At 44.0% G+C, this 26,982-nt stretch overlaps 1 protein-coding gene across 4 annotated transcripts in view; it reads left to right on the top strand.

Annotated features, from left to right (window-relative positions):
- LOC132472633 (protocadherin-9) overlaps nt 1-26,591 on the top strand; it is a 171,935-nt gene extending 145,344 nt beyond the window's left edge. For 2 of the 4 annotated variants that reach the window (XM_060072350.1, XM_060072351.1), the window contains exon 5: nt 24,577-26,591. In XM_060072350.1, coding sequence (XP_059928333.1) covers nt 24,577-24,953 — 377 coding nt within the window. In that variant the 3' untranslated portion in view covers nt 24,954-26,591. Of the gene's footprint in view, nt 1-16,977; nt 17,479-24,576 lie in introns of those variants that run through there. The other 2 variants (XM_060072352.1, XM_060072353.1) reach the window with 2 other exon arrangements.
- The last annotated feature ends 391 nt before the right edge of the window (nt 26,592-26,982 follow it).

A 26,982-nucleotide genomic window follows, 5' to 3' on the forward strand; every position in this document is an offset into this window, starting at 1 on the left:
TGTGTGTGTGTGTGTGTGTGTGTGTGTGTGTGTGTGAGTGTGTTTGTACCATGTGTGTATGCTTTGATGTGTGTGTGGCTGTGGCTCTCTTGCTATATAAACGACACACAGAAGGGCAGGTAACCCATAAAACATCTGATATTAATTCAATTAATTAATGAAACAGCAGCCAGCTTCCTGTGATATCAGCCAATAGAGGAGGAGACAGAGAGACCTGCGCTGTCAGTAGCACATGTAGGCGGCAGATTAAAATTATATTTATTTATAAAAGCTATTTTATCCCTACTGCCATGATGCCTTGAACCAGAAGGTTAATGTTGGTTGGAAAGCTTTGCTGAATTCTATTGTAAATTGCATTAGTCACATATAGCATTTCATCCCACTGGTTTAACTGGTCCCTATTGTTTTCAGGACATGTTGTTCCATTTCCACTTTGGACTAGTGATAAAATATATATATACATTTTACTATTTTGTCATGTTAACGTTTTCATAAAATAAGTTCAAAGTAGGACCAATATCTCCCTAATTATAAAACCAAAAATCTTCACCTTCACCCCAAGAGGTCAACATCCTCTTTCTTTCGATGTAGCATGTCTGTATATGGATATAGATATAACTATTAGAGTCATTAGAGTCATGCTTCACCAATATTATTTCTCCTGACACCTCTGCTCATGCTGTCCTCCCGTGTGCTTGAAGGCTGTTTAGAGGGAAGCGAGTGGGTCATGTTAGAGGGACAGAACAACAGTAGCAGTAGCAGCTGGGTGCTAGCAGAAGAGACGTGGAGTAAAGCGCTGCTATCAGCTCCACCATATGCGCCTCCGAGAGCAGCACCCCAAACCACCGAGCATCGCCGCGCCAGATGTTCCCTCCTGTATCGCTCCAAACGTTTTCCCCCTAAACTGGGAACGCTGCGCTGCACTACAGTATGTGGCAAAGCAAACAGCATATTGTACGGTAAAACAAACGTTTTTCCTATTCCTCTCTCTACTCTCTTCTTTGTTACACAGCTATTTGGATGCTGAACAAATGTAGGAGCGTTTGCACACTGCCAGGGGAGTTGGGGTTGGAATTAGTTGTGTGGATCTTTGTAGCCTGAGAAGAAGCCTATGCAACAAATACACAGTGGGTCACATCGATACGTTGATTTCATTCAAGTGATTGATTGAGGACGAAAAAGTCATTGTACTGCTAGGGCTACACAGAGGCCCGGAGGACCTCAGCTTGGCGGCGATGGGAGCGTGCGTGCGATATGTCTTTGCGTCTGCATAGCGGTGAGGAGTGCAGACACCCGCTCCCGCGCCTAAGACCCTCAGAGCAATGCTGAGCTTTCGCATCCGTCTCTGCGGTGGTCTCATCTGATCTGCTCTAGCGCTGACAGACCATCATGTCGTTATGGCGACAGCACCCCGTTGGAACCCTGGGGGGGGGGGGGGTCACATGATCAGCCATGATGGAGGCTGATGCGTGGGATGCTGTCGGAGCAGCCGGCCCCCGTGATGACCTCTCCCTAGGGTGCGTTGGTTGGGGGGGGGGTGGGAGGGGGGGGGGGGGGGGGGGGTTGGTTAGAGTATGGGAGACAAGAGGAGCTGAGCCAGCTGTTTCTCGCACAAATTCCGCTGTTGTTCCCCTTCTAAACCTCTGAGGGAGCCCAGACACCGTTGCGTGTCCTCTATCACTCGTTAAGTCTATCAGTCCGCACCGTGGTCTGTGATGAGGAGCGATAGGCAATGGGGTCAGAGGAAACTTCCATGAGGTCAAGGGTCGCGTGGTTAAGATTAGAGCTGGAGATTTTGCCTCTGGTCAGTGTGCTCAGGGTCTAAACTGCTCTGTACAAGGTCTACACAACTAGGGTCTCCACCACTATCTAATGGGTCTGCACCACTAGGGTCTTCACCACTAGGGTCCAAACCACTATCTACAGGGCCTGCACCACTAGGGTCTACACCATCATCTACTGGGTCTACACCCCTTGGGTCTACACCAATAGGGCCTAACCCACTATCTACAGGGTCTACACCATCATCTACTGGGTCTACACCCCTTGGGTCTACACCTCTAGGCGCTAAACCACTATCTACAGGGTCTACACCACTTGGATCTATACCCCTATCTTCAGGGTCTGCATCATTTACCACAGGGTCTACACCACTATCTAATTTAGTCTATCACAATTTAGTGGATCTTGGATCTCTTGAATCACTTTATTGAGAAAGGAAGGGGACGGGTGGCAGGATGGAGATGAATTGATGCTGCATTGGGAAGTTGGGAGTAAATTATTCAATGTATTTGTGTGTGTGTGTGTGTGTGTGTGTGTGTGTGTGTGTGTGGTGGGGTGTCTGTGTTTGTGTTTGTGTGTGTTTTGCACATGCACTCGAGGGGTGTGATTGTGTTATGACAGTTTACACTGCATTTTCTCTGCAACAAAAGTCAATGTACTTAAAACGTAGACACTAGACAGGTTTGATTGATGTGTAGTGTATTACAAATCTGATGTGTCGCTTTGTTGATTGCGTGTGAGCACCAGAGAGAGATAGAGAAAGAGAGGGGTGGAGATAATTATATATGCAGGCAGATAGAGAGAGCAGTAGAAAGAGTAATAGAGGAAGGAAACGATGCGACCAGAGTATATTATCTGATACCACTGCTCAGCTCTAGATTGCTAATTATATTTATATTCCACAAAGCGGGAGTAGATATATGTAAGATTACCCTTTCGGGAATATTCCTCCACTTTGAATTAGGGCGCGCTAGAATCAAATACTATGAATTTTTATTCTTCTTAATGAAGAAAAGGCCGTGTGGAAACAGCCGAGCCCAACTTGATTAAAGTGCGGTGCAGATTCTATAGATCACAGTCAGAGCTGCAAGGGCTGCTTTTAAATAGCCGTCCATTTAACACAGCGTTACGTTCTTAATGGCAAGGTGATAATGCCGTCTTCATCCCGGGAATAAAGCGCTCCTGATGTATGCTTCTGAGTTAAAGCGGCGCGAGAGATCTTTACGACGGTAAGGAGGTACCGTCGATTTCAGTAATGAGTCAGGCGTCTGAACTAGTGTGTCGGAGGCGGAGGCGGGGGGCTAGAGGTAAAGAACGGTAGTGCAGGGAGAACTTTGCTATGTTGTTTCAAATGGTATTATGGAGAGGATGGTTGGATCCGGTTATAATGATAGCCTTCCAGGGGTCTAGCCATCACAAGGCATTCCTGGAAGCTCTTAAATGTGCTCTATAATTCAAGCGTTTCTAGTAATTATTAGAAGAACAAGAAATAGATAGACAAACATTTTAGAGGAATGTTTCCCTTCCGAGCTAAACGTGATGAGACATATCTTCGCTAAGTGGTTGAATGAATTTTATCACTTGGAGATAATTTGGCATGCCAGCTTGTCTTACAGGGAAAAGCTAATTGAAAATATCTGAGACAGGCGGAGGGTTGATGCGCTGGACAGAAGCTCCCGCTGGGATGGTAAGCATCTCCCCCGAGTCTCCACTACAATGCAAACATCTGTTGGAGAACGCTCGCTTTTCTTTCTCTTCTGAGCGTTTCTTTCGTGGAACTATCGCGACTTCTTCCTCTACTTCTCTGGCCTCAATCATAAGCAAACAGTCAGGTGTCGCAGATAATCTTTGAGGTGGTAAGGATAGGATAGTCTAGTGGGTGTAGAGTACGGTACAGAGTCGACTCTAGGCCATCCTGGAGCAGGAGGCCCTAACGCCACCCTGCTCCTTAATGTCCTGTGTCTTGATATATGTTGTCAAAGGTCATTTTGGGATAAAAACCTCTGCTTAATAAGTAAATAGTAAATGTTTTTAATCACAAAATGTTTTCAATGAGGGGTTTCACCGCTTTCTCCCATGCTCTGATGGTTATTATATCTACATGTTGAACAATAAATACATTTCACTAAAACCATATCACACATTTTCCGAACTTATCGGAAGCACAGACCTCTGTTTAGGACCAAAATCACATTCAATCAAGCCGAGTTTATGTGAAAATTCTAGTAGCTTCGCTCCTTTCCTTAATTTAAAACGGAGATCCATCACAAACTCTGTCCCAGCCCTGCCTGGTTCCGTACTTGAACAGCATCCTCTGAGCCTCTAAATCCACTTCAAATAAGTATTTGAGGACAACATCAGAATTAATTTATCAACCAACGGCCTAATGGAAAGATATATTGTCCCCTGACAGAATTTCCACTATCAAAGTTTAGTTTATCTCTATCTGTTTCCTTCATTTATAAGTTGAAATTAATTAATTAATCCTTTAATATTTTAGCGTTTTCCTTCCGACTCAACATTTTGCAGTCCCTGATTTTGGAATCCTCTTTGGCATTCTGTTTAACAGGGATGTCTTCGTCAAAGTTTTTATTAAGTCACCACCAGAATAATCCCGTCTCCATGAGGGCGTTGAGGGCAGTGTGTGTAGCTTGCTGGGATCTGTGTGGGTCAAGTTGTTGGGGGTCGTCTGTTGTGCGTGGAGGACCTCATGGCCTGGATTAGCCCTGTAGAGAGGTTAATCCAGCCTCTTCCATCAGTGACACCCCAACACGGTGTCAGATTAACTTCAGACACTTCTGATGCCCTGGGTGGCTGGTAATTAAGTGGCCTTAGACACATGTGCGCACGCACACACACACACACGTAACCAAACACACACTTTAGCTCAACACATGCTAAACGCAGAGACACACACAAACTCCCACACCAAACACACAAAATTCATACATATAGAATCAAACACAAACACACACACACACACTCACTCAAACCCAAGCCTACGCAGCATGTTCTCTCTAAAACCCTTGACAGCTTGACATTCATTGTTAGATACTTTGGTACTCTAATGGATTTCCCCGGGAGCCTTTAAACAAACGCAATTAGTCGTGTCAGAGGTCCAGAGCGCCTGGTGTTGGGTCGCGTTGCCCATTTACACTTAATTACCGCTGCTTTTCACGCGGCTTCACACCCCCTCAACGCCCCCGCCTGGTCCCTGACCTACGACCCCTGCAGACAAACATCTTATTTGAGTACACTGAGTACATCTTCTTCCTCGTCCTCTTGTCTTCACGTTCTGTTTCCATATCAGCTCGCATTCACAAATATTAAAGCCAGCACTTCTTCATTCTCCGGCGCGTGGTGGCGTTGTCTCAGTTCAATTCGGATCTGGCGGTCTCAGGATGGAAAATATATTTATGTCTACAAATACGTTGTCCGGAAACTTCCCGGTGTGAGCGACAATGCGCTGCGGTCGAGGGATCAGAGTTGTCGAGTCTCTCTTGGACAGAGGGAGAGGGATCTGTTTTTCCATCTTTATGTTGCTGTATCTTAACTCAAATCAACGGCAGGTGGAAGGGATGATGATGATGAAGATTATCTTGATGATCTTGGTGAGGATGATGATGATGATAATGATGATGATGATGATGATGATGATGATGATGATGATGATGTCGGTATAGTGTGTCGGGGTAGTGGGCCCTACTGTACTTCAGCAGCGGGATATCGCCCGGTTATCTCTGTGACAACTGCATGATTGTTTTGGGCCGAGGACAGCTGAACAGATGTCTCTGTTAGCCGAGACAGATGCCACCCTGCTGTTTTAAAACCTCATTGGGGGGTTGGGTGAGGTTGCTTTTAACCATCAACTCTAGCCCCCCATCCCACCACCCCTTCCCCTGAGACTGAACAGACTCATTCCCCTCTATCGGGGCGAGAATGAAACAATCTCCTTAAGTCATTATCCCTCCAGTCTCCCAGCATCCCCTCCACCACCACCACCACCACCCCTCCCCCCCCCCCCCAGCTCCCCCTTCATTACCACCGAACAAACAGACTCTCGGATGAATCGCTCTCCCGTGAAACCACGCATATCAAAACAAACTCCCGGGTCAACCGCCTCCTCGCCCCCGGTGGTATGGATGTGATATGCGCCCCCTCCCCGGGGCACGGTGTACATAACAAACCACCATTCAGATGTCGGCCAGCCCTCTCGATGCCGGCCCAGGGGCCTGCGCTCTCTCTCACTCTCTTTGTCTCTCTGTGTCTCTCTTTCTATTTTCCTCCCTCTCTGTCTCGCTCTCTGTGTCTCTGTTACTCTCTGTGTCTCTTTCTCTCTTTCGCTCTCTCTCTCTCTCCCTCCCTCTCTCCCTCTCTCTTTCTCCATTTGCCATCTTCTTCCTTTCAACTTCCTTGCGCTCTCCTCCTTTTCCTCCTCCTTCCTTCTTCCTTATGTAAGTTATGTCTACTCTCTCTGCGCCTTCTGTGCCAGCTCTCTGTGCTTGACTGAGGCTGATCTGAAACCCTCCCTAAACTCCCCAGTAAACTCCTCCATTGCGCTCACCAAAACCTCCTCTCTAGCCTCCTCCCTAGCCTCCCCCCTAACCTCTTCCCTAGCCTCCTCACTAACGTCCTCCCTAACCTCTTGTCCAGCCTCCTCACTAACCTCCCCCCTAACCTCTTCTCCAGCCTCCTCACTAACCTCCTCCCTAACCTCTTCCCTAGCCTCCTCACTAACGTCCTCACTAACCTCTTCTCCAGCCTCCTCACTAACCTCCTCCCTAACCTCTTCTCTAGCCTCCTCACTAACGTCCTCCCTAACCTCTTCTCTAGCCTCCTCACTAACGTCCTCCCTAACCTCTTCCCTAGCCTCCTCACTGATCTCCTCCCTAACCTCTTCCCTAGCCTCCTCACTAACCTCCTCCCTAACCTCTTCCCTAGCCTCCTCACTAACCTCCTCCCTAACCTCTTGTCTAGCCTCCTCCCTAGCCTTCTCAATAGCCTCAGCCCTAGCCTCCTCACTAAAATCCTTCCTAGCCTTCTTCAAAGCCTCCTCTCTAGCGTCCGCCGTAGCCTCTTCCCTAGCCTCCTCCCAGGCCTTTAACCAGAGGGTAAAACCCTGCCAGTATGACACTGCTCCTCATCCTCTCCTGGGTGGAGCAGCAGGAGGAGGTTGGGGGAGGTAGGGGTTGGTACCAGAGGGTAAAACCCTGCCAGTGTGATCCTGCTCCTCTTAGTGAGCGTCTATCCTTCAGAGGCTTGCAGAGTAATTTAATTTGAGGTAATTGTAGCGCGGATCCGTAATTAAAAGGATTAAAATCCAAGCCATTTATAGATGGGCTCAAGGAAAGGGAAGACAAAGGCCCTCTGGCGTCGCTCTAAAACTAGCATCCATCGCTAACTAGCATCCCCTTGCTAGTTAGCATTCCATAATTACTTACCTAGTTACACACACTTAGTTTGTTTTGTTTGTTATCACACACTAAGTTTGATCATTGTGTGTATGTGTACTTGTGTGCATGTGTGTTCTTGTTTTTGTGTGTAGGCATGTATTTGAACACATTGATAAGTGTGTGCGTGTGTGTGTCTGTATCCATGTATTGTGTTTGTGTGTGTGTGTGTGTTTGTGTGTGTGTGTGTGTGTGTGTGTGTGTGTGTGTGTGTGTGTGTGTGTGTGTGTGTGTGTGTGTGGTTGTATATGTGTGTTTGGTTTGTGTATCCGTGTTTATGTCTGTGTGTGTGTGTGTGGCGTGTGTTTGTGTGTGTGTGTGTGTGTGTGTGTGTGTGTGTGTGTGTGTGTGTGTGTGTGTGTGTGTGTGTGTTTTATGTGTAAATGTGTGTGCGTTTCTGTCTCTATATGTGTGTCTCTTCGTGTGTGTGTGTGTCCTCTCCACGCCTGCCATGGTCTCCCTGCTCATCACTGTAGAGGTCGCGACCTCATCACTGGGTCAGAACCTGCCGGAGCTCTGACTTTCAGAAGATGGGGGGAGAGATGGGGGGGAGAAACTGAGAGATGGGGGGGGGGCCGAGGGGGGTGAGAAGATCAGGGGGGGTCATCAAATGTCTGTTGACAGAGCAGGAGGGAAGGAGTGATGCAGATAGGACGGGGGAGGGGTGGAGGGGGTGTGAAGGAGAGGGGGACGGACTCTGACTGTAGCAGAGAGAGGGTGGTGAGAAGGGGAGGGGGGGGACCTCTGACTAGCAGAGAGAGGGTGGTGCGAAGGAGAGGGGGACGGACTCTGACTGTAGCAGAGAGAGGGTGGTGAGAGGGGAGGGGGGGGGACCTCTGACTGTAGCAGAGAGAGGGTGGTGAGAGGGGAGGGGGGGGGGGACCTCTGACTGTAGCAGGGAGATGGTGCGATCACAGAAGGAGGGATGGCGAGAGGGATGGAGGAAGGATCGGGGTAGAGGGCAAAGGGGTGGCGTGGCTGCTCTGACTAGAGCAGTGCAGCAGGGATACGGACGGAGAGATGGAGGAATGGGTTTTGACAGACTGCCATTTACAATTTAATGGTCATCCCTCTCTCTACTCAGCCTGCTGATTGGTTCCTTTGTCTGTTAGCTGCTTTCTGATTGGTTCCTAGCCAATCCTGACAACAGTATGTCCTTCTGTCTGGTGATCTCATTCAGTGGTTGTCAAACCTTTTTGACGTGGTGGATCTTAGGTCTGCGAACTATCGTGTTTCCAACTCTTTAATTGTTTGTGTTTTGACCCTCTCAAAATCTAACAGGGATATGATCCCCAATTTAACATCTGTTCAGCGAACATCACTAATTATTTGGCGATCTGTTTGGACTAGATCTGTTTGGACTAGACCTTTCAAAGCTGAATTGGTTTATAAGCAATACATCTATATGTGATCTCAATCAAGTATTATTCTTTTTTTCTTGGGTAAAAGTAAACTGACTTCAATTCGTCAGAGCTGTCTACGGAATATAAACTACTTTTAAAATATGATTAAAAGTGAACCAACATCTTGCTGTAGGAGAGATGAAGGAGTCGTCGTGTGGAGTAAAGGAGTCGGTGAAATCTCGCGTCAGCGTGGTGGTTGGTTTGATGAGATACAAACTGACACTAGAAGCTGAGAGACAGCACAGAGCATCCCTGTTGCTTACCGCCAGCCAAGCACTAACTGGGCTGAAAGTAAAACGGATCACACATCGCTTTTCTCGCAAACTTTATTTAAGACAACAAATACACCAAACCAGGAAGTATCACAGGCGTCATATAAGATCGATCGTACGCTCACGCCTGGTTGATTTGGGAAGAGCTGCATAGAAAAGTCATTCTGAACCGAAATGGAATCCCATTTTTTTACCTCTCCCCTGTGTTTTCTGAAATTGGTCATCTGTATTGCACTAGTAAAGACAGACAAGGTGGTCTTGGTGTAAGTGAAGGGTATTATAGAAAAGGTCCTTATATACCAGTTTATTTATTGATTTAGTTCGGTCACTATTACTTTAAGTGGTTTCTTTCCCTTTAAAGGCTTTTGGTAATGTGGTATCCCATAATGCCTGTGGGAGAGGAAGGAACAGGCTTACGCTAATGGGAGGGACAGGGAACATACTTACATGTTGGTGGTAGAGACAGGGAGAATGGTATCATGCTAGTGAGGGATACCGGGGGTCCCAATCACTTGTAAGCACTCGATTTTCATTGTTTTGCATGTGATTGGTTTAGAATGACAGCTCATTAGAAGAATGTAAATCATTCTTAATAAATCCTCTTATAGCCAATGGGACGCTCTATGTATCATTATGCAATGTTTTGTAATTATTGTTCCTCCAGATTATAGCATAACTGCAAATTAGAAAATTCAGGCAAACGTGCCAGCCCACCCCCCCTCAAAGTGTGATACACAACCCATGTGTGATGAGGTGTAAACATGTGAGAAATGGTGTGACGGCGCATGGTTGAGCCGGGCTAACGTGGCTAACAGTCACAACGTCCTTGACAAGTTCACAGTTTGCAGAGCAGCAAATTTAATTTCCATGGCTGGAAATTTTCAAAGGTATCACCTGGTGTAATTGCCAGACTAGTGAATCCATAAATCATTGTTCAGTAAGGTCATCTTGTAATTTCTTCTCTAATGCTGGCATTTATTTTCCTCGCCTCCCCTCCTTCTACTGGTTTCATCTCGCCAGGTCATTTGAAAGATTAATTGCTGCCATCTTCAAAAACAACAAATTAGTTTCACTCATGTACCTATACAACATATAAACTGTTACACAGACCAAGAGCTTTCTGGGAATCTCCCTTGCTCTCTCCCTCTCTCCCTCTCTCCCTCTCTCCCTCTCTCCCTCTCTCTCTTCCTTCTCTCTCTCTCTCTCTCTCACTCTCTCTCTCTCTCTCTCTCTCTCTCTCTCTCTCTCTCTCTCTCTCTCTCTGTATATATATTTATATATATATATATATATACACAGAGATTGGGCATAAAATAAAAAATAAACACATTAAATATAAATATACTATACTAAAATATGTAAATGTGATCGAGAGATTATATATCTACACTTTACACTTCATCTCTCTCTCTCTCTCTCTCTCTCTCTCTCTCTCTCTCTCTCTCTCTCTCTCTCTCTCTCTCTCTCTCTCTCTCTAAACATATATATATATACATTGATGGGAGATGCATGTGGTGCACCTGTCTGTCTGTGTGTGTGTGTGTGTGTGTTGACCAGAACTCGTTCTAGACGAACTGCAGACAATATTGGTTGTTATTGAAGCGCTGCTTCAGAGGCTGTGCTGGCTGCCCTCCCACTCACAGATGGATATTGGATGTGGCTTCTGGGCTGAGCAGACTTCCAGCGCCGATGTGATGGACACTTAATTACTTGGCTGACACAAGTTATCCACCACCTGCACCCAACACGCGCCAGGCCCTCACCTCCACCCCCCCTCTCTCTCCAGGAGTCATCCTCTTCTCCCATGTTTTTCCTACCACTCCATCCGGCTGTTGTCCTTTTCTTTCTTTGGCTCACTTGTTCTTCTTTCTCTCCTTCATAGCCACTACATTCAGGAAGTATTTGTTCTAGTTTGTCTTGTGTGACACTGCCCCTGGGTACTCTAGTCCTCTGCTGGATGCTAGGTCACCTGTAATGATTCATATGATCTTACTAATTAGGCCTTCTCTCCGGTGACATGGCCGCACAACGCATTCCAAGCCAATAAGCCGGGTGAGCACAAAGACAGTCTGCCAACCTTATTCTACCAGTAAAGAGCTCTCAAAAATTGACATATTGAAGCCTACCTGTTAAAACCAGTATGGAAAAAAAATAACAATCAAAAAATATTTTCTACCAATTTAGAAGCTCTAAAAGACCACCTATTAAATCAGTTCAGAACATTGAATTTACAAGTTTCAAACCATTGTATTATAATAGTTTAGTGGTCTCAACAACGAATTATTCAATAGTTTAAAGGTCTAATAAACAACTAATTCTACAGTGGAGAGACAAAAATACCAAACTTTTCTCCCAGTTTAGAAAGCTCTAAAACAGCAACCTTTTCTACCGGTTTAAGAAAGCTCTTAAACCCAACCTATTCCACAGATTAGAGCTTTATAAACCAATTTATTCTACCAGTTTAGATAGCTCTAAAAAACAACTTATTTTGTCTTTTTATTCTACGATTCTAGCAAAAAATGCAGCAAAGCTGCATTTGTGCTGCGTCTGATTTGCTCAATTGAAATTATATTATTGTAGTTATTGTTTGTGTTGCGCAACAAATATGAGGAAAAATTTGCGCCCTGCATGCTTGGATTAATATGAACGTATTCAATCATAACAAGTTTAGAGAGCAAATCCATCCCAGCTCCTGGTTCATTTATCCTGCTAGTACAAAGATGCATTGGGCATATGGCTGTTAGCTAAACAATTAAAACAAGGAGACAACATGGATTAGGGTGCGAACAGCAACAGTGTGTATAGACAACACAAGATGATCGTCAATCTTCTCACAACCTTCTCAACAACCATCTCCTCTGCTCACCCTATCTGTTGCTGATTAAAAGGAAATGGCAATAAAACAATTCTGTGTGACAAGTTAGGCGGCAAGGGCCTATTTTTCCAAGCCTACTGTATTTCTGTAATTCAATTCCCCTTTAATAGAGCGCCAGGGCCTGTCCCCCTCAGGTGGCTATGAATAAGTTTACGTGTAGGCAGAGCGGCTCTGAAATTACAATTATTACCGCAGAAGATGTATCTCAACAGTGCAATTACTTGGCTCTCAGGGGATTAACAAGACTCCGTTTTATTATCAGACTCCTGGAGGGCCTCGGTAACGACCAACACCGAGAATTATGTCTGCCTCATAGTGTAGTACACATCTTCCTCCCTTCTATCTCTCTCCTTTCATCCCTTCCTCTCTATCTTTATCATTCTCTCTCTCTCTTACTCTCCACTCTATTCCCCTCTCCCTCTCTTTCTCTTCTTCCTTTCTCTCTATTCCTCTTGCTTTCTTTAACTTCTTGTTTCTTTCTTTTCTCTCCCTCTCTCTCTCTCTCTCTCTCTCTCTCTCTCTCTCTCTCTCTCTCTCTCTCTCTCTCTCTCTTAACTGCTCTCCCTCTCACAAAATATGTGCCATCCTCTATTGCTCTCTCTGCCATTCTCCCACCTTCTCCATATCCTTGTCTCACTATCCATCTCTCCCTCTATTTACATCTGTGTCTCTCCTGCAGTCCCCCCCCCCCTCTCTCTCTCTCTCTCTCTCTCTCTCTCTCTCTCTCTCTCTCTCTCTCTCTCTCTCTCTCTCTCTCTCTCTCTCTCTCTCTCTCTCTCTCTCACTTACCTCCCACACTTTCATAAGAGAATAACAATTCTATTAGTCTTTTGCAGCACCTCACACAGTTTGTGTGTGGTGCTTTGCCTGCCGATACTAATGTGCTACTGTGTATGTGTGCGTGTGTGTGTTTGTGTGTGTGTCAGTGTGTGCCTGCGTGTGTGGGCTTGTCCACAGAAGGCAACACAGCATCCATTTTAAGAATGGCTCTTTTCCATGTAATGCCCATGGATGACACACTTCACCACGGAAACAAAATGAAAGTGTTCTGAGCTCTGAACGATGGGCTGTAGCAGACATGGGATTTCAGAAAGGCAGTCAGTGTTATTAAGTGATTCATATAATTAAAGAAACGCATTGGTAATTACAGTCAATGCTGATTGGTCTTTTTTTAGGGCATCAATACAATTATAATTCTGAAATAAATATAATGTATATATAATAATTATCACATCAAATATATTTATAAAAAAATCTTTTAATTTCAAGTTTCAATATACGGTAATAAAAAAATATTTATAATACAAATATTGTTTGGTTTTGATTGTGTTACCTCACCTTGGTACATGTTCAACCATTAATATGCATGGCTTCATTGTTGCTTCAGTATTCAAGGTGATTTGGCATGTTATGTTTAATTTCAGTCTGGCCCTAATTGCTACAGAGGTAAAGCACATTCTAGACGCTACTGAGTTTCAACAGCAGAAGAAGCCTACACAGAGAGCCAGAGCAGGCATGACCTTGTTGAATACTAAATTAATATAATTAAATCAATTATTTATTTACATCCTTTATGTACACAGCCTGTGGGGTGTTGATTAATAAAAACCATGTAGCGGCCTCTGTGTTTTGTTTAGTATATGTAAATTAGTTGTTCAGTTAGAAAAACTAAATTCTGTTTAGACGTTATTGAACACCTATCTTGCTTTTATATTTGTTAGCGAATGTTAGAGCAACTAAAGTGGGCGAGGACGTAGCTTCAGTAATAACTGCGAGTCTCGTGTATGAGGCCGCACACAGCACATTTCAACTACCACAGTGATGTTTTTGCAGGTAATAGATTAAATCTTCATCCTATGAATGGTTGAATTCATTGTTGTCGTTTTTTTTAGAGAACCCCTTCTGTTCTTGGAACAGGGCTGTGTGATGTGCTTAACATGCTGTTAACAGCTGTTTTACAGAAAAATTCTCTCGTTTTAATTATCCTTCCAAGTTGAAAGTGGAAGAATGACAGCATAGCACATGACATCGCAGCAGGACCAGGATAACCAAAGCTTCCTGAATGGCAGAGAACAGGTTGAAGACCCAGGGTGCACCCCAGGGTGGCTGGGCGGGGGATGAGGTGAAGTCATCCAGTCAACAAGACCTGGTATGGGTTTACAGCCCTGCCCTGTTCCGCCACCCTGTACTGTGTATTCTGGAAGACAGCGGGAGAACGCATTACACGCCATTAGATTTGTCTCATGGAGCTGCTACACCGTGCGGTAAACATGACCATTATAGGTTGCCTTCAGTCGCTGGCTGTGCAGTTTCAAACCAGGCACTCACATTGCGTTGGAAAGACATTCCTCATGTGTGTTGATGTCTATGTATTGGAGCGTAGGTGTTTCACTGGTGACCCTCACCTTGGGGCAGTCTTACCTGTTTCCATGTCTAACATGCCCTGAGATGTGTAGATGGGCAGTGGAGTCGGTTTGGGGACAGGACCTTCCTGTGTTCGTCTCTCTCACACTCAATGCGTCTCAGTCTAACGATCGGGACACCAACTGAAATGAATTGAAGCGCGTGGCAGGAAAGAGCAGAAGTCGGGGACTGACTTCTGGGACGACAATGAGAAGGCACGGCTCAGTGATCGAGGGATCGGTTGTGAGGGAGCAGGAGAGTATGCACTGTCACAAGCAGGCATCAAGTTGTCATGGGAACTCAGTGGCTTCATTGGGCCGCAGCACATTCTGCTGCCGTTGGTGGCTTGGCATCGCCGGCGCAGCGCTGCGTTATCGTCCCTGCAGCCGCGGCGCTGCTGACGGCGCTCGTGATGTAATTACGTCTGTGCACCTCCCCGAGTCTCTGGCACCAGCCTCCGTCTGATCCTGCAGCAGCTCGTGCCAAGTGTCGTTTTAACATGTTTGGTCAGGGTTTACACGTTCACACAGTCACAGTTAAGGAGGGCTTTATGACTGGTTTATTGTGGTTAGGAAGAAAGACATGTTGTACATATTGTATAGCCCTCTTATTTTGTCACTTTTTTTGGTCCCTTTTATCAAAGCTAATTCAGTGGATGTATATTTGTTGATGCTCGTCATTAAGGGGCAGACTGTGGACATGGGGGTGTAAAGACAGAACCTCTGGGCTGTGAGTCCATCACCATAACCTCTTACATGGCCACATCTAAGATATAATGCATTGAAGGGATTAAGTGTGGATGAAAAGCCGTATGTGAGTGGTTTTATTTCTGTTAGGTGTTTTGAGCGTGTTACCATCTACACTAGGTCACCTTTTAATAAAATCCAAAAAGTCAAATTCAGCGTAAGTCTTTGGTACTTACTTCTTAAATACCAGACTACAGGTGCAATATGCGACATTGACACCAAGCAATGAGACTGGAATCTCACTCAGGTTGCCAGGTTGAAGACGTTGAACTAACACGAGTGCATGACAATCGCAAGATTGTTATGCACAAGATGCTAGGAGACAAACGCAAGCCTCTTTTTCAAAAAAGGAAGAGACAAGGCTTTTTAGGTCAGCGAGTACAAACTCTGTTGATACCAAACCTTATTGCTGTGCCATGAAATTATGTAATGCTGTAATAATGTTAATGCTTCCATTGATGTTTCAAGTATACGTGGTATAGATATGTGTGAATGTTTCTCTCTTTCTCTCTTCTCTCTACCCTACTCGATCATGTGTCTCTCCTTCTCGCTCTCTGTCTTTATCTCTCCCCATCTCTTCTATCTCTCCCCTTCTCCGTCTCTTCTCTAATCTGGATCTTCTCTTCTTCTACCCTCGCCTTGGGGTCAAGATGGAAGACTCTTAATGGATGAAAGGCTAGATGGAAGGACAGATGGTTGATTTATTAACAGATAGTTGGATGGATGGGTTTTAATGATTCAAAAGGTTGATTATTGATAATTGATGAAGGTTGAGCGTGTGGATCGTATCGAACTCCTTGACGCTACTGGGGCTGTCAAAACAACAGTTTTAAAAGATCTCCGATGCTCCGCGGGCACTCCTCCCTTTGTAAACTTAGTTTTCTCTTTTGTTTTGAGTAGGGACGGCTTGCCTATATATATATATATATATATAGTTCATTATAGCTTTTTTCCTCTTGTTCTTTCCGTACATCGCACAAGGCGAAGGCTTTAGGGTAATTCATATTGGAACTTATTGATTCTTAAACCAGCCTAATTCATTATTTATCTGACTTTCTCTGAAGTTCTTCAACTTTGATACAATATTCTTCTTATCAGAAAGCGCAGCCCAAGAGTAATGCAATGGGGGGTTTTAGATAAATGCAGAATCCACGCTGCGTTCCGGCCGATGGTAGAGGTAGTCTTCTTATCTGCTGCTCTCTCTCTCTCATGATTTTATCTGTGGTACCCCGATTAATACATGATTTGTGATGTTAACGTTAAGCCATCAAATATGTCATGAATTGCATTGCAGGCAATCAAAGCAAGGCTTGTGACATCCATGTTAATGTCATACAATCTCGAGCAAGATGTGTGACGTTAGGGATGGTATTTGTGACATAAACTAGACTGGTTTATTGATTAAAACACCTTGGGTTTTATAAGAAGACAATGCTTCAAAGTCTTATTTAAAGGTAGACATTGTCATTTGAAGTCTATCAAAACGTCAGTATTATTATCTCTGCAGGGGCTGTTCGCCACCAAGCCCATCTGAAAGCCATTTTCAGTACATTGACATTTACTCTACAAAATGTCAGGTTATGAAAGTTGTTTACAATTTAATTTGCACATGTGCATGCAGGAACTCGTTGACAAACTGATTTCAACATATTTATTTCACCAAAAGGGAATTGCAGTTGTGTGAAGTTCAGTTTTTTGAAGTTTGGGTTTTATATCATTCATTGCAAGCCCCTCTCTTAAGTCCTTATATTCCATTGCATGATATACTGTACTGTATTGTGCTATACTACACCGTCATATCACTAAACTAAAACTACACTTCAGGACAATATACTATACTATATTATACAAATCAATACTGCTTGGTGGTAAGAAATAGGGCTCTAGAAGGCGTGGTGTCGATCATGATGAGGGTTTGATGTCTGGAGTATTCTGAAAACATTGCAGAAACACTGCAGACACATCTCTTGTATCTCTGTTATGGAGTGGCTCTCCAGTGCTTCATCGTTCGCATTCAAGTCCTCCTGCTCTCCTCTGCTCCACCAGCCAGCCTCGTGCCTCATTTGATATGACCCCTGGGACTGTGGATGTAGACGTGTGGGAGAGCTGTGGTCTGCTCCTAAAGGCAGGCCCCTGGGAGGAGATCCATTACGCGGGTCCAGGACCCCCCGGGGAGCCGGCTGCTCTCTTCTGCTCACCACAGAACAATCACCTCCACCCATTACTCCTCTTCTTCTCCCCATCACCTCACCTCTTCTCCCAGGCCAGTAACCCTCCATCTCTGCAATCTCCTTCATTTCTTCCTCCATCACCTCCTTCACCATCTTCTTCATCCCCTTCAGCACTCCATCTCCTTGTTCATTTTTTACTCTTCCTCCATGTATTCCTCCATCTCCTCCCTAATCACGTCCTCTTCCATCTCCATATTATCCTCCATTATAGAGCTGAACTGTACTTTCAGTGGATGGGAGCTGTCGTCATAGTGTAGTCAGATATCTACTGCTGGCTTTCCTCAGTTATGCTGCTGTTGAATAAGGAGGAGGAGGAGGTGGAGGTGGAGTAAGAGGAGGAACATGGTGAGAGGAGGAGGTGGCAGGAGTTAGGGGCTTCAGGGAGCGGGGAGTAGCTGTGGGCGTGAGTGGCAGCTGGAGCCCTGGCGTGGCTGGAAGCTGTCATGCTGGACCAACACAAAGCTCATTAATCCCCAAATAACAACATCTGGACGCGCCAGCAGCATACTAACTACATGCACGTCATAGACCTAAATCTCCCTCCCTCTTCTGCTCTCTCTATCTTTCTCCCCCACGCTCTTGCTCCCTCTCCCCCGCTATCTTTCGCCCCCTCTCTCTCCCTCCCCACCTCCCTCTCACTCTTTCTCTGCCAGGCCCTGGGTTATTGGCGTAGACTTGCCCCATTAGTGCCTCGCTCCCATTTTGCTATTAATTAGCCAGCCGTTATCTCATTAGAGATTAGCCCGCAGACTCAAACTCCCTCACAGTTACAAACCGGGAGGCGGTTTACGGTGGTTACCCCACCTTGGTGGTCTCGTACCAGACGCTGAGTAGGGGGGTGTTGGTGGAGGGGTGGCGAAAATGCTTCCGTGTCATAGAAACTATGAATGAAGCATCTGTGATGTCACACATTGGGTCACCCACGAGCGTTCTAAAGATGTCGATTTGCCCGCTAGGGAGTGTTGCCATGATTTCAACGAGCAAAGGAAATAATATTTTTTTCCGTATTTAGTATACAAAATCTCCACCAGTCTTTGCTTCATTAAAATGCAGCCCTTAATTAATGAACCGTAATCAACTTTTTTACTGAAACCTTTAAACCAGGACGTAGCATAAACCATTCTATAAAGATGAACTAGCCACTGAAATCCTAAGCCGAGGCAAACAATTATTGGCTTCTTTTTAAGAGGATTTAATCACATTTCTTCCCATTGAATTCGAAATTGTACTTATCATTCTGCCTCCACCGACATCGAAACACCTAAAGGCTGCTAGAGAAACAACATGCTAGTCTCTACCATGTTCCACCTAGAGGCCCCGAGGCACTACATGCTAGTCTTTATCGTGGAACACCTATGTGCTTCAAGAGAAGCTACCTGATAGCCGCTTCCACGAGAAACTCAGATGGTAAAGGCTGCTGCTTGGTCCATCTCGTGGAAGCTGGCAGCATGGCTACAGAGCTGTGGGTGCAGACATCATGTGACAAACTTCTGCATCTCCTCACTCCCCTTGCTACCTGCCGTTCCCTTATTTCCTATATTATGTATAGTAATATTATTAAATTAATTCTGAATATTTAGAGCACTCTGTAGACAATCCTAAAACTGGCTGTGTGTGTGTGTGTGTGTGTGTGTGTGTGTGTGTGTGTGTGCGTGCGTGCGTGCGTGCGTGCGTGCGTGCGTGCGTGCGTGCGTGCGTGCGTGCGTGCGTGCGTGCGTGCGTGCGTGCGTGCGTGCGTGCGTGCGTGCGTGCGTGCGTGCGTGCGTGCGTGCGTGCGTGCGTGCGTGCGTGCGTGCGTGCGTGCGTGCGTGCGTGCGTGCGTGCGTGCGTGCGTGCGTGCGTGCGTGCGTGCGTGCGTGCGTGCGTGCGTGCGTGCCTGCCTGCCTGCCTGCCTGCCTGCCTGCCTGCGTGCCTGCGTGCGTGCGTGCGTGCCTGCGTGCGTGCGTGCGTGTGTGTGCATGGGGATGTGTGTGTGGGTTTCTTTGTGAATAGTTAAAGTTATTCTATAGGTCAGGAGAAGAAGATCAACATGAGCACTGTGACAACAACAATAAATCGTTTCTAATTGTCATAAGTTACCCTTTTACGTGGAGAAGGGATATATTGGAATACGAATAGATATGTTGATTCAGCTGTAAGATATTGTGTCCTCCTGTGTTTAATAATAAAAAAATGAATCCTTTTAAATGTCACCTTTTTTTGATGGCGTTATGATGGCTCATCATGAGCACAATTCACCAAAATGTCAATAGACGGAAACTTGCTCAAAATATAAAAAAACGGATGAATTATATTGTTTATTAAGCCCAGCTAAAGATTTCAAATTAAGTGTGGCTAGGTAATTATTTCATAATTATATATTGTTACATTGTTACATATTATATTCTTTCAGTCATCTTGAATCGTAGCCTTGTGCCCTTCAGCAGACTCACCCAAACTCTAACTGCAGCTATCCCTTGTTAGCCATGAATTGAATAATGAACCCATGTGAGAGTGGGCGAATGATTCATTTTAAAGTGGTTTGAGTGGCCACATCGTTTCAGAAAAGTGGTTCAGAAATTAAACACATTTTTTGAATTTCCTCTCTGCCAGTTGAAAATGTATTATTTGTTTGTGTGAGAGATTGTTGGATTGCTGGAAAAATTATGGGTGACGGATGGATGATGACGGATGGATGAAATATGGATGAATTGATAGATTGATGAATGTTGAGTCAACCTCATTACAAAATGGCATCTGTTATAACGTGTTGTATTCAGCATATGCATCATGTGTTCTCACAGGTCCAACATTTTCAAAGTAAAAAAAAGTTTGTCTGTGTCTCTGTCTGTGTCCATGATCGCCAAAGTTCTGTTACAAATTATTGTCATCTTATGCTGTATATTAAGTTATTTATATGAGATGTATTCTGGAAAAGCAGAGCACATTTTAATCACCACTACAAAAATAAAAACAAGGGATCCAACACAGAAGACCTTTTGATCTTTTCTTGACCCTTGGGATATTCAACTCCAGTGCAAACCGTTAACAGTCATAGCTATGCTCCCAAGAGGTTGTTCGGATCATATAATCCTGCTAGCCGACTCCTTTAACCCTTAGCTCTATCACCTATTACTATGGCCCTAGTGAACCTCAAACGGCCATCGCACCAACACACTTTTCAACCAAAAGAGCAGCTTGTTCCCTAGGGGGAAATTGCAATTGATTGCCAATTGCACATCGTGCACCTGTCTTCATTCAAACTAAGCAGTGCTACTTGAACGGATTCTCATTACTATGCAAAGATTCACCCAACAGATTTATACGTCAAGGAGCTATGCTAGTGCGCACTAGGCAAGTATGCCTTTACCGCCATATGGCTCTGCAGGGGTCTGCGCTCTGTGTTTAGAGGAGGACTACTACAGTCTGAGGTGGTTGTTCCTTGTGATGAGGACAGCTTTAAAATGAGCGGCCTCCACCTGCTCCTCTGAAGACGTGGTCAGCTGACTGCCAGCATTCAGAGAATGAGACGAAAGCGATGCCAAATACTCTTTTGAATCGAGAAACTAAATTTGAGAAGTCATAGGTTAATCCCACCCTCTGCCATCTACAATCTTCTCTGATTGATAATGGTTGGACTTGATTGGTCAGAGGAAAACCCTGGTCTACAGTGTGCTGAAACATTTCACTAGAACAGGAGCGGTCTGGAGCGGAGAACCTGGCGGTCTTGAGAACATCAGTCTGGTTGGCCCTAAATTGCTTCTCACCAGGTCTCGATGAACTGACGTCATAGTTAATCCTGGTCCCAGTGAACCCGGGTTATTTTTCCAAGAGATAACAACGGTGATGTCACCAATACAAACATGTCATTGACACTTTCTCTACCACAGGGAAGGGTCCCATAGCTGCCTTTGGTTTTGCTATTGATGCCATTTCACTATGGTTGCATTAAGGCTGCGAGGACAAGTAGTTGCTGTTTGGGTGTCGTGTTTTCACCCTATCCTACTAATTATCTCATCAAAGTCTTCCCTTGAGACGTGTTTGAACACTGTGCCTGGCCCACTTCATTGTCTTCCTATGGAGAAAGCACCGCTCCAAGTTAAGGGAGGAAATCCACCTGACCTCGCGGCGGTCTGCAGCAGAAGGGTCTTGCGTCGATGATTTGCAGTACAGGCCTAAAAGCCTTGAGTGTTCTGAGTCGCAGGTTTATTCTTTGTTTGTATAAAAATACTTACCGCGTTTGAGATGACTAGTTACTCTAGTTACTGCACATCAGACTAGTTTATGCCTCATTACTTTTTTGATAAAATAAGGATTTATATAGTTGACCAGCTACTATAACTCATGTATTGTTCATTTAACAGTACGTACTGTACTGAAAACTCTACGATTGTAGTATTGTATAATTGTTTTTGGCCATATCTGAAAAGTCTTTCTAGAAAGGTTATTGGAACTCTGAGGTGGTTGGTGTGTTGTTTTGTATCGTACCCGACTTCAGGTAGATCTAGCAGAGGAGAACCAGAAAGAGAAAGAGGTGCGCAGAGAGTGAGGCCCTGATTGAAATTGTTTTCTGCTGCCCAGCGAGCCCCGTGATTGGACTGATCTCCATGCAAATGAGCAGTCCCAGTCTTCCAGCGGGATGGAAATAGAAAAGCCTGATTAATAAGTGAGCTGATCAGCATTGTTTAAAAAAAGAAAACTGATGCAGTCACAAATACCGACATTTGATTGGTGTAATGGTGCTGTAATCAACACATGGCTGCGCAACGCCTGGCCAGCGCTGGCATCAGAATCTTGCCACTGATTGAGTCTTTGTGTGTCGCTCGCAGCTCAAGGTGGCTTTGTTGATGTCACCTTCCTGAAGGCCAAAACAACAACTTTAAAACATTCGCATGGTAAACACAATCATATAGCTCCATATGACACTGCCTTGACCCAATGTACATTGGAAATACAATCTGAAGAAAAGGCTTTAGGAAATGTATTCATAAAAATGCTTTTTATTTTTTACACCAAAGGCCATAGGAGATTTGAATGAAAAGAGCCACATACCAGAGGTTTTCCAGATCAACTCAACAAATGTTCAGCGAACACACTGCCACAGCACCCCCTCCTCCTCTCCTCCATCCCCTCCATGTCCGTCATCTCCCGTCCCTAACGACACACCGCCTCCCCTCCCCTATCTCATTTAGGGAATTAATCTTGCTGTCACCCCGGCGATGCACGCCATTATGCGCTACGCTAGCTCGCCGGCCACCCAGAGTTCTACCCTGGTTCCTGTCTCAGGCCCTCTAGCAGGAGGTTATTAGAAAGTTGAAATAGTTAGTTAGTAGATATTAAGTCAAGAGTTCATTAGTAGTGAGTTAGCTAGAAGAGCGTTAGAATAGAGTTAGTTCGTCGAAAGTTAGCATGGAGTTAGCTACTATAAGTTCTAAACATGTTTTTTTCCCATATGAATACAATCACATACATGTCACACTCTGTCTTTATACATAGGCTACCTTAATAATAGGAAATGTTACAGATTATATATAGAGTGCAATAGGAATATATTCTGATGCACACATTCAACTACAATGTGACAACATGATATTAGTGGTGCTGAAGCTGGATGGATAAGATCCTGTGGCGTTGGGAGATTGGACCCAACGCACCGCTGAGATCTAGGTCGACTAAATGAGCCACGACATGAGGCTGATTATCTGGAGAGGTAGCAGTCCAAGAAAATAGATTAACTACCCTGCTCTGCAATGTGATGGTGGCTGGGGACGGCTAGGTGCTAGTGGTTATGCAGTAGCCCAAGGCTAATCTCAGGAGAACACCTACAGCCAGACAGCACTCACATCATCACAACCACAACCTTTAAATTAACCTCAACTAAAAAGGTACTATGTTGGTACAAAAGATATGCTATTATACATATGAAAAGGGTTTAAAACTTAAAGTGAGCTATTCATTCATCCGGAATTTCTCATCCTGTAATAATTACCATCTTATCTAGTCCTCAATGTATATTTGGATGTGAAAATATATTTGACAAGGATTATCTATTTAAAAATTACCTTCATTCATCATCATGAAATGGGTATATGTTTAAATTAAAGGCATAATTTCGGACACGAGACAGCTTATACTTAAGTAGCGTTTTATCGTCTCTTTATACTTACCCTTAAAACAGTTATGGTTGTATATAGTATATTTTAATAACAATGACTAATTTGTTTAAGTAATTCATATTGCTTTAGGAATAATTTAGCAAACACTACGCACTGTAATTTCAGATATACAAAATAGAAAGCATTTATTTTGGAATGTTGTGGATAAAAATATGGAATATAGAATTTGAGTATAATAGAGATTTAAGTAATGAAAATACAAAGAGATCGGAATCGTACGGTATTTGAAAGAAAGGTATTAGCTAGCCTCCTGCCTGACTGAATTAAATATTCTGTAACAAATTGCATCATGATTATCAAGTGGTCTTATAAAGATGTGTCCATAAATGCTGATGCATTTTCAAGACAATCGAGATTAAAGCTATCAAAGCGTAAAAAAGTTGCACTCAGATCCTCTCAATTTCAACTCCACTGTTCATTTAAACATTCTTCAAATATGTCGGATATATCTAAAATTATATATATATATATATATATATAATTTTAGATATATCTGATCTGGCTGGGAATTACCAGCTTTTGAGCTCTGGTTTGGGACAGACATTTGGCGAGTTATTACCAGATATGGAGGTCTGGTTTGGGTTGGATGTGGGGATGGGATGCCCAGCTATGGAGCTCTGGTTTGGGGTTGATGTCTGGATAGAGATGCCTAGCCATGGTGCTCTTGGTGGGGTTGGTGTGTGTCCAGGGATGGAGGTCTGGTTTGGGATGGATCTCCGGCAAGAGATGGTCAGCTCCAATCTCTTTCAAGCTATAAAACTCCAAGCCTTAATAATTCCCTCCATGCAGAGATATTGTCTGGGAAACACACAAAGTGCTAATCAGCTTAATCATCTTAATTACATACGATGGGAGACCATTTATAAACCTATTTACCACACAACAAATATACAATGCAAAAAATAGATTTTGCATTGTATTATGAAGTCAAGGATTGGTTATTTCTCTTTTGTGTTTTGTAACGTTATTCTATTTACTATTCATTCATGTAGCAGATGTTTTCAACCAAAGATACTAACAGTGAGTTCAGATAAATTTCATCAAGGATGTAGAGGTTCAGGCATCGGGCTCTAGGTCTGCCCTCACGTAAGACTGCAGACTTTGGGGTTCAAACAACCTTGGCTGCGAGTTGAACTCCCTAACAATCCTTTTGGTCCCATTGTTCTTCTGTGGATTTATAGTGTTTATCTCAGTTTGTGTGTGTGTTTGGTCGGTTCTCTCTAGTCTCTGATGTTTTGTTTCCTCTCCTCTCTCCTCAGACGGTCCGCTGGGTCCTCGCGGGTTGGTGGAGGCCACCGAGATGTGCACCCAGGAATGTCTGGTCCTTGGACACTCGGACAACTGCTGGATGCCCCCAACCCTAGGGACCTACCAGCAGCCCAAGTCTCCGGTCTCTGGTTTCGGCTCCTCGCAGCGGGAGTGGGGGCCCAAGGACGCGCTCCTCAACGGACACACGCTGACCCGGTCTTGGAAGCACGAGGGTGGTCGCTCGGACCACTTTGGAGAGCGCAAGATATTTGGGAGTGGAGAGGGACACTTCACCACCGCCAGCAACATGGCGGACATCCCTCTGGCTAGCCTGAAGTCCTACCAGCCAAGCTCATGCCCAGAGAGTCCCAAGGAACAGCAGCTATAAGAGGAACTAACTGAACGATCTGTCTCCGTCCCTCTGGGACCACGGCACACAGGGGAAGACTCAAACACAGGCTCCTTGTTTCACCTTTTCTCCTTTTTCTTCTTTGTTCTTTTGTTTCATTGAGTTTCTTTGAGACTTAAGTTGATGCTTCTGCGGTCGCTCCCTCTCTTCTGTAGACCACTAGATTTAGCGCCTCTGCTCTGCACCCTTACAGCTTAACTTTAATACGACACCGGTTGGAGTTCACTTTTTTTATAATCAAATGTGGAAGGATTTCTTTGACTTTACCTTTTTCTGTCCACCTCCTGTGATTTTGGACGAAATCCTGGGGACGACCAATGCGCAGGAATGGACAGAATGGAAAAAAATGAATAAAAAAAGAAAAAAGAAAAAGCGTTCCTAAAAACGTTGCTGGGTGACCAATATATCCTGATATTTGTGGTGTGGTTGTTATTGAGTTATTTGGGACTATGTTAATCAACACAATCAACGTAACTGGGAGAAAACACTGTTAGTGGACTCTTGTTTACTCTGTCTATGTCTGTGTGTTTGTAAATAGGACCTATTAACCAATCATGTACCCGTTATAATCCGACCAGTAGGACAGTGATCCTCATTATGGCTTTGTGTTACATTAATTTCACAACTCAGCTGGACCAAGATATTTAAAATGCGGCCAAACGTTTGTTGACTTCATCATTGCCCTGGAGTTATTTTAAAAAACAATTTCCCCCAAAACTGTATTCCACTTTCCATTTCTTTGCTTTTTTGAAGTGCTGCGCCACTGTTGTTTTCAATATATATATATATATATGTATTCTGTAAGAAGGATGTCAGTACTCAATATTCTACATTATACAATTTAAATGGTGAAAAGTAAAGTTCCTCTAAAAAACGATTTTAAAAAGTGTTGAGTAAAATTCAATAGCAATATATTTGTAAATGGCTAAATGTTTTATCTAATGTTGATCTTAATACTGTATACATTTTATCGAAAGTGATTTTCAGCAGAGCTCAAATTCTCAGTAGTACTTGCAATTTAGTTACATATATGAATATAATTTCCATACAGAATATTTTTCCATACGTAGAGAAAACAAAACGACGACAGACCTAATTCAATGTGCCTTCGTGACGTTTTTTACGTAAATTTAAATGAGGACATCCTTTCTAAAAGACAAACAGGTCATGAATGTTGGACAAATTTAAACACATCATGCAGATTTGAAAAGACTAAATTAGCTCTGTGAAATCAAATGAAACGAACAGGCATGTGTCATCGGGCATAAATTATTCTATCATTCATAACTTTTCCTCCCCCCCTCCCCCACAGCATGGAAGGCTAATTTACACAAGGGAATAGCATGCGACAAGTTATAGCTCTTAAAATGAAGTGGATTATTTTGTGTCATATTTCATTTTGTCTATACCAGATTTGTGTATTAAGAAGGCATCGTTTGTAAAGCACCTTCATGTTACCGTCACAAAACAACCTTCTGTTAGGGGTGGAGTGTTGAGTTTGCTTACTGCAGTATGTTTGTCGTGGGGGTGTGTGACATCACAGATATTGAAACAGTTAATCCTTGTTATTATTCTACAGGTATACGGCTACTGCAATAAATGTTTTCATTATGCACACACTTTATCCTTCATCATTTAGCTGGTCTCCAATTGCAATATCTACACTGTGTGGAAGAAATGGGGCCATTCCCAGAATTCAGGTCAAGGTATCAATCCAATTAAATAAAATATTAATATTATATTGTACAATTATAATAAAATTAAAAATGACAATAACATTTAACATAATCTAGAAGTATACCTAGATGATAGACAATGGGTATTTTTACAATGGATATATGGACACCTTTTAATGTCCCTGGTGACTCATCAACTGTGGGCCCAGTCCTAGAACCGTTGTCCAGGGAACCAAGCCCTGACACCAAATAAATAACCGTTTTAAAATGTTTTACTCAGAAATGTCCCACATCCCCTACATGTCGGGGGAGACCACACTGGCCGCGACCCC

The sequence above is a fragment of the Gadus macrocephalus genome, chromosome 14 (genome assembly GCF_031168955.1).
Source record: "Gadus macrocephalus chromosome 14, ASM3116895v1".
Taxonomy (NCBI): Eukaryota; Metazoa; Chordata; class Actinopteri; order Gadiformes; family Gadidae; genus Gadus; species Gadus macrocephalus.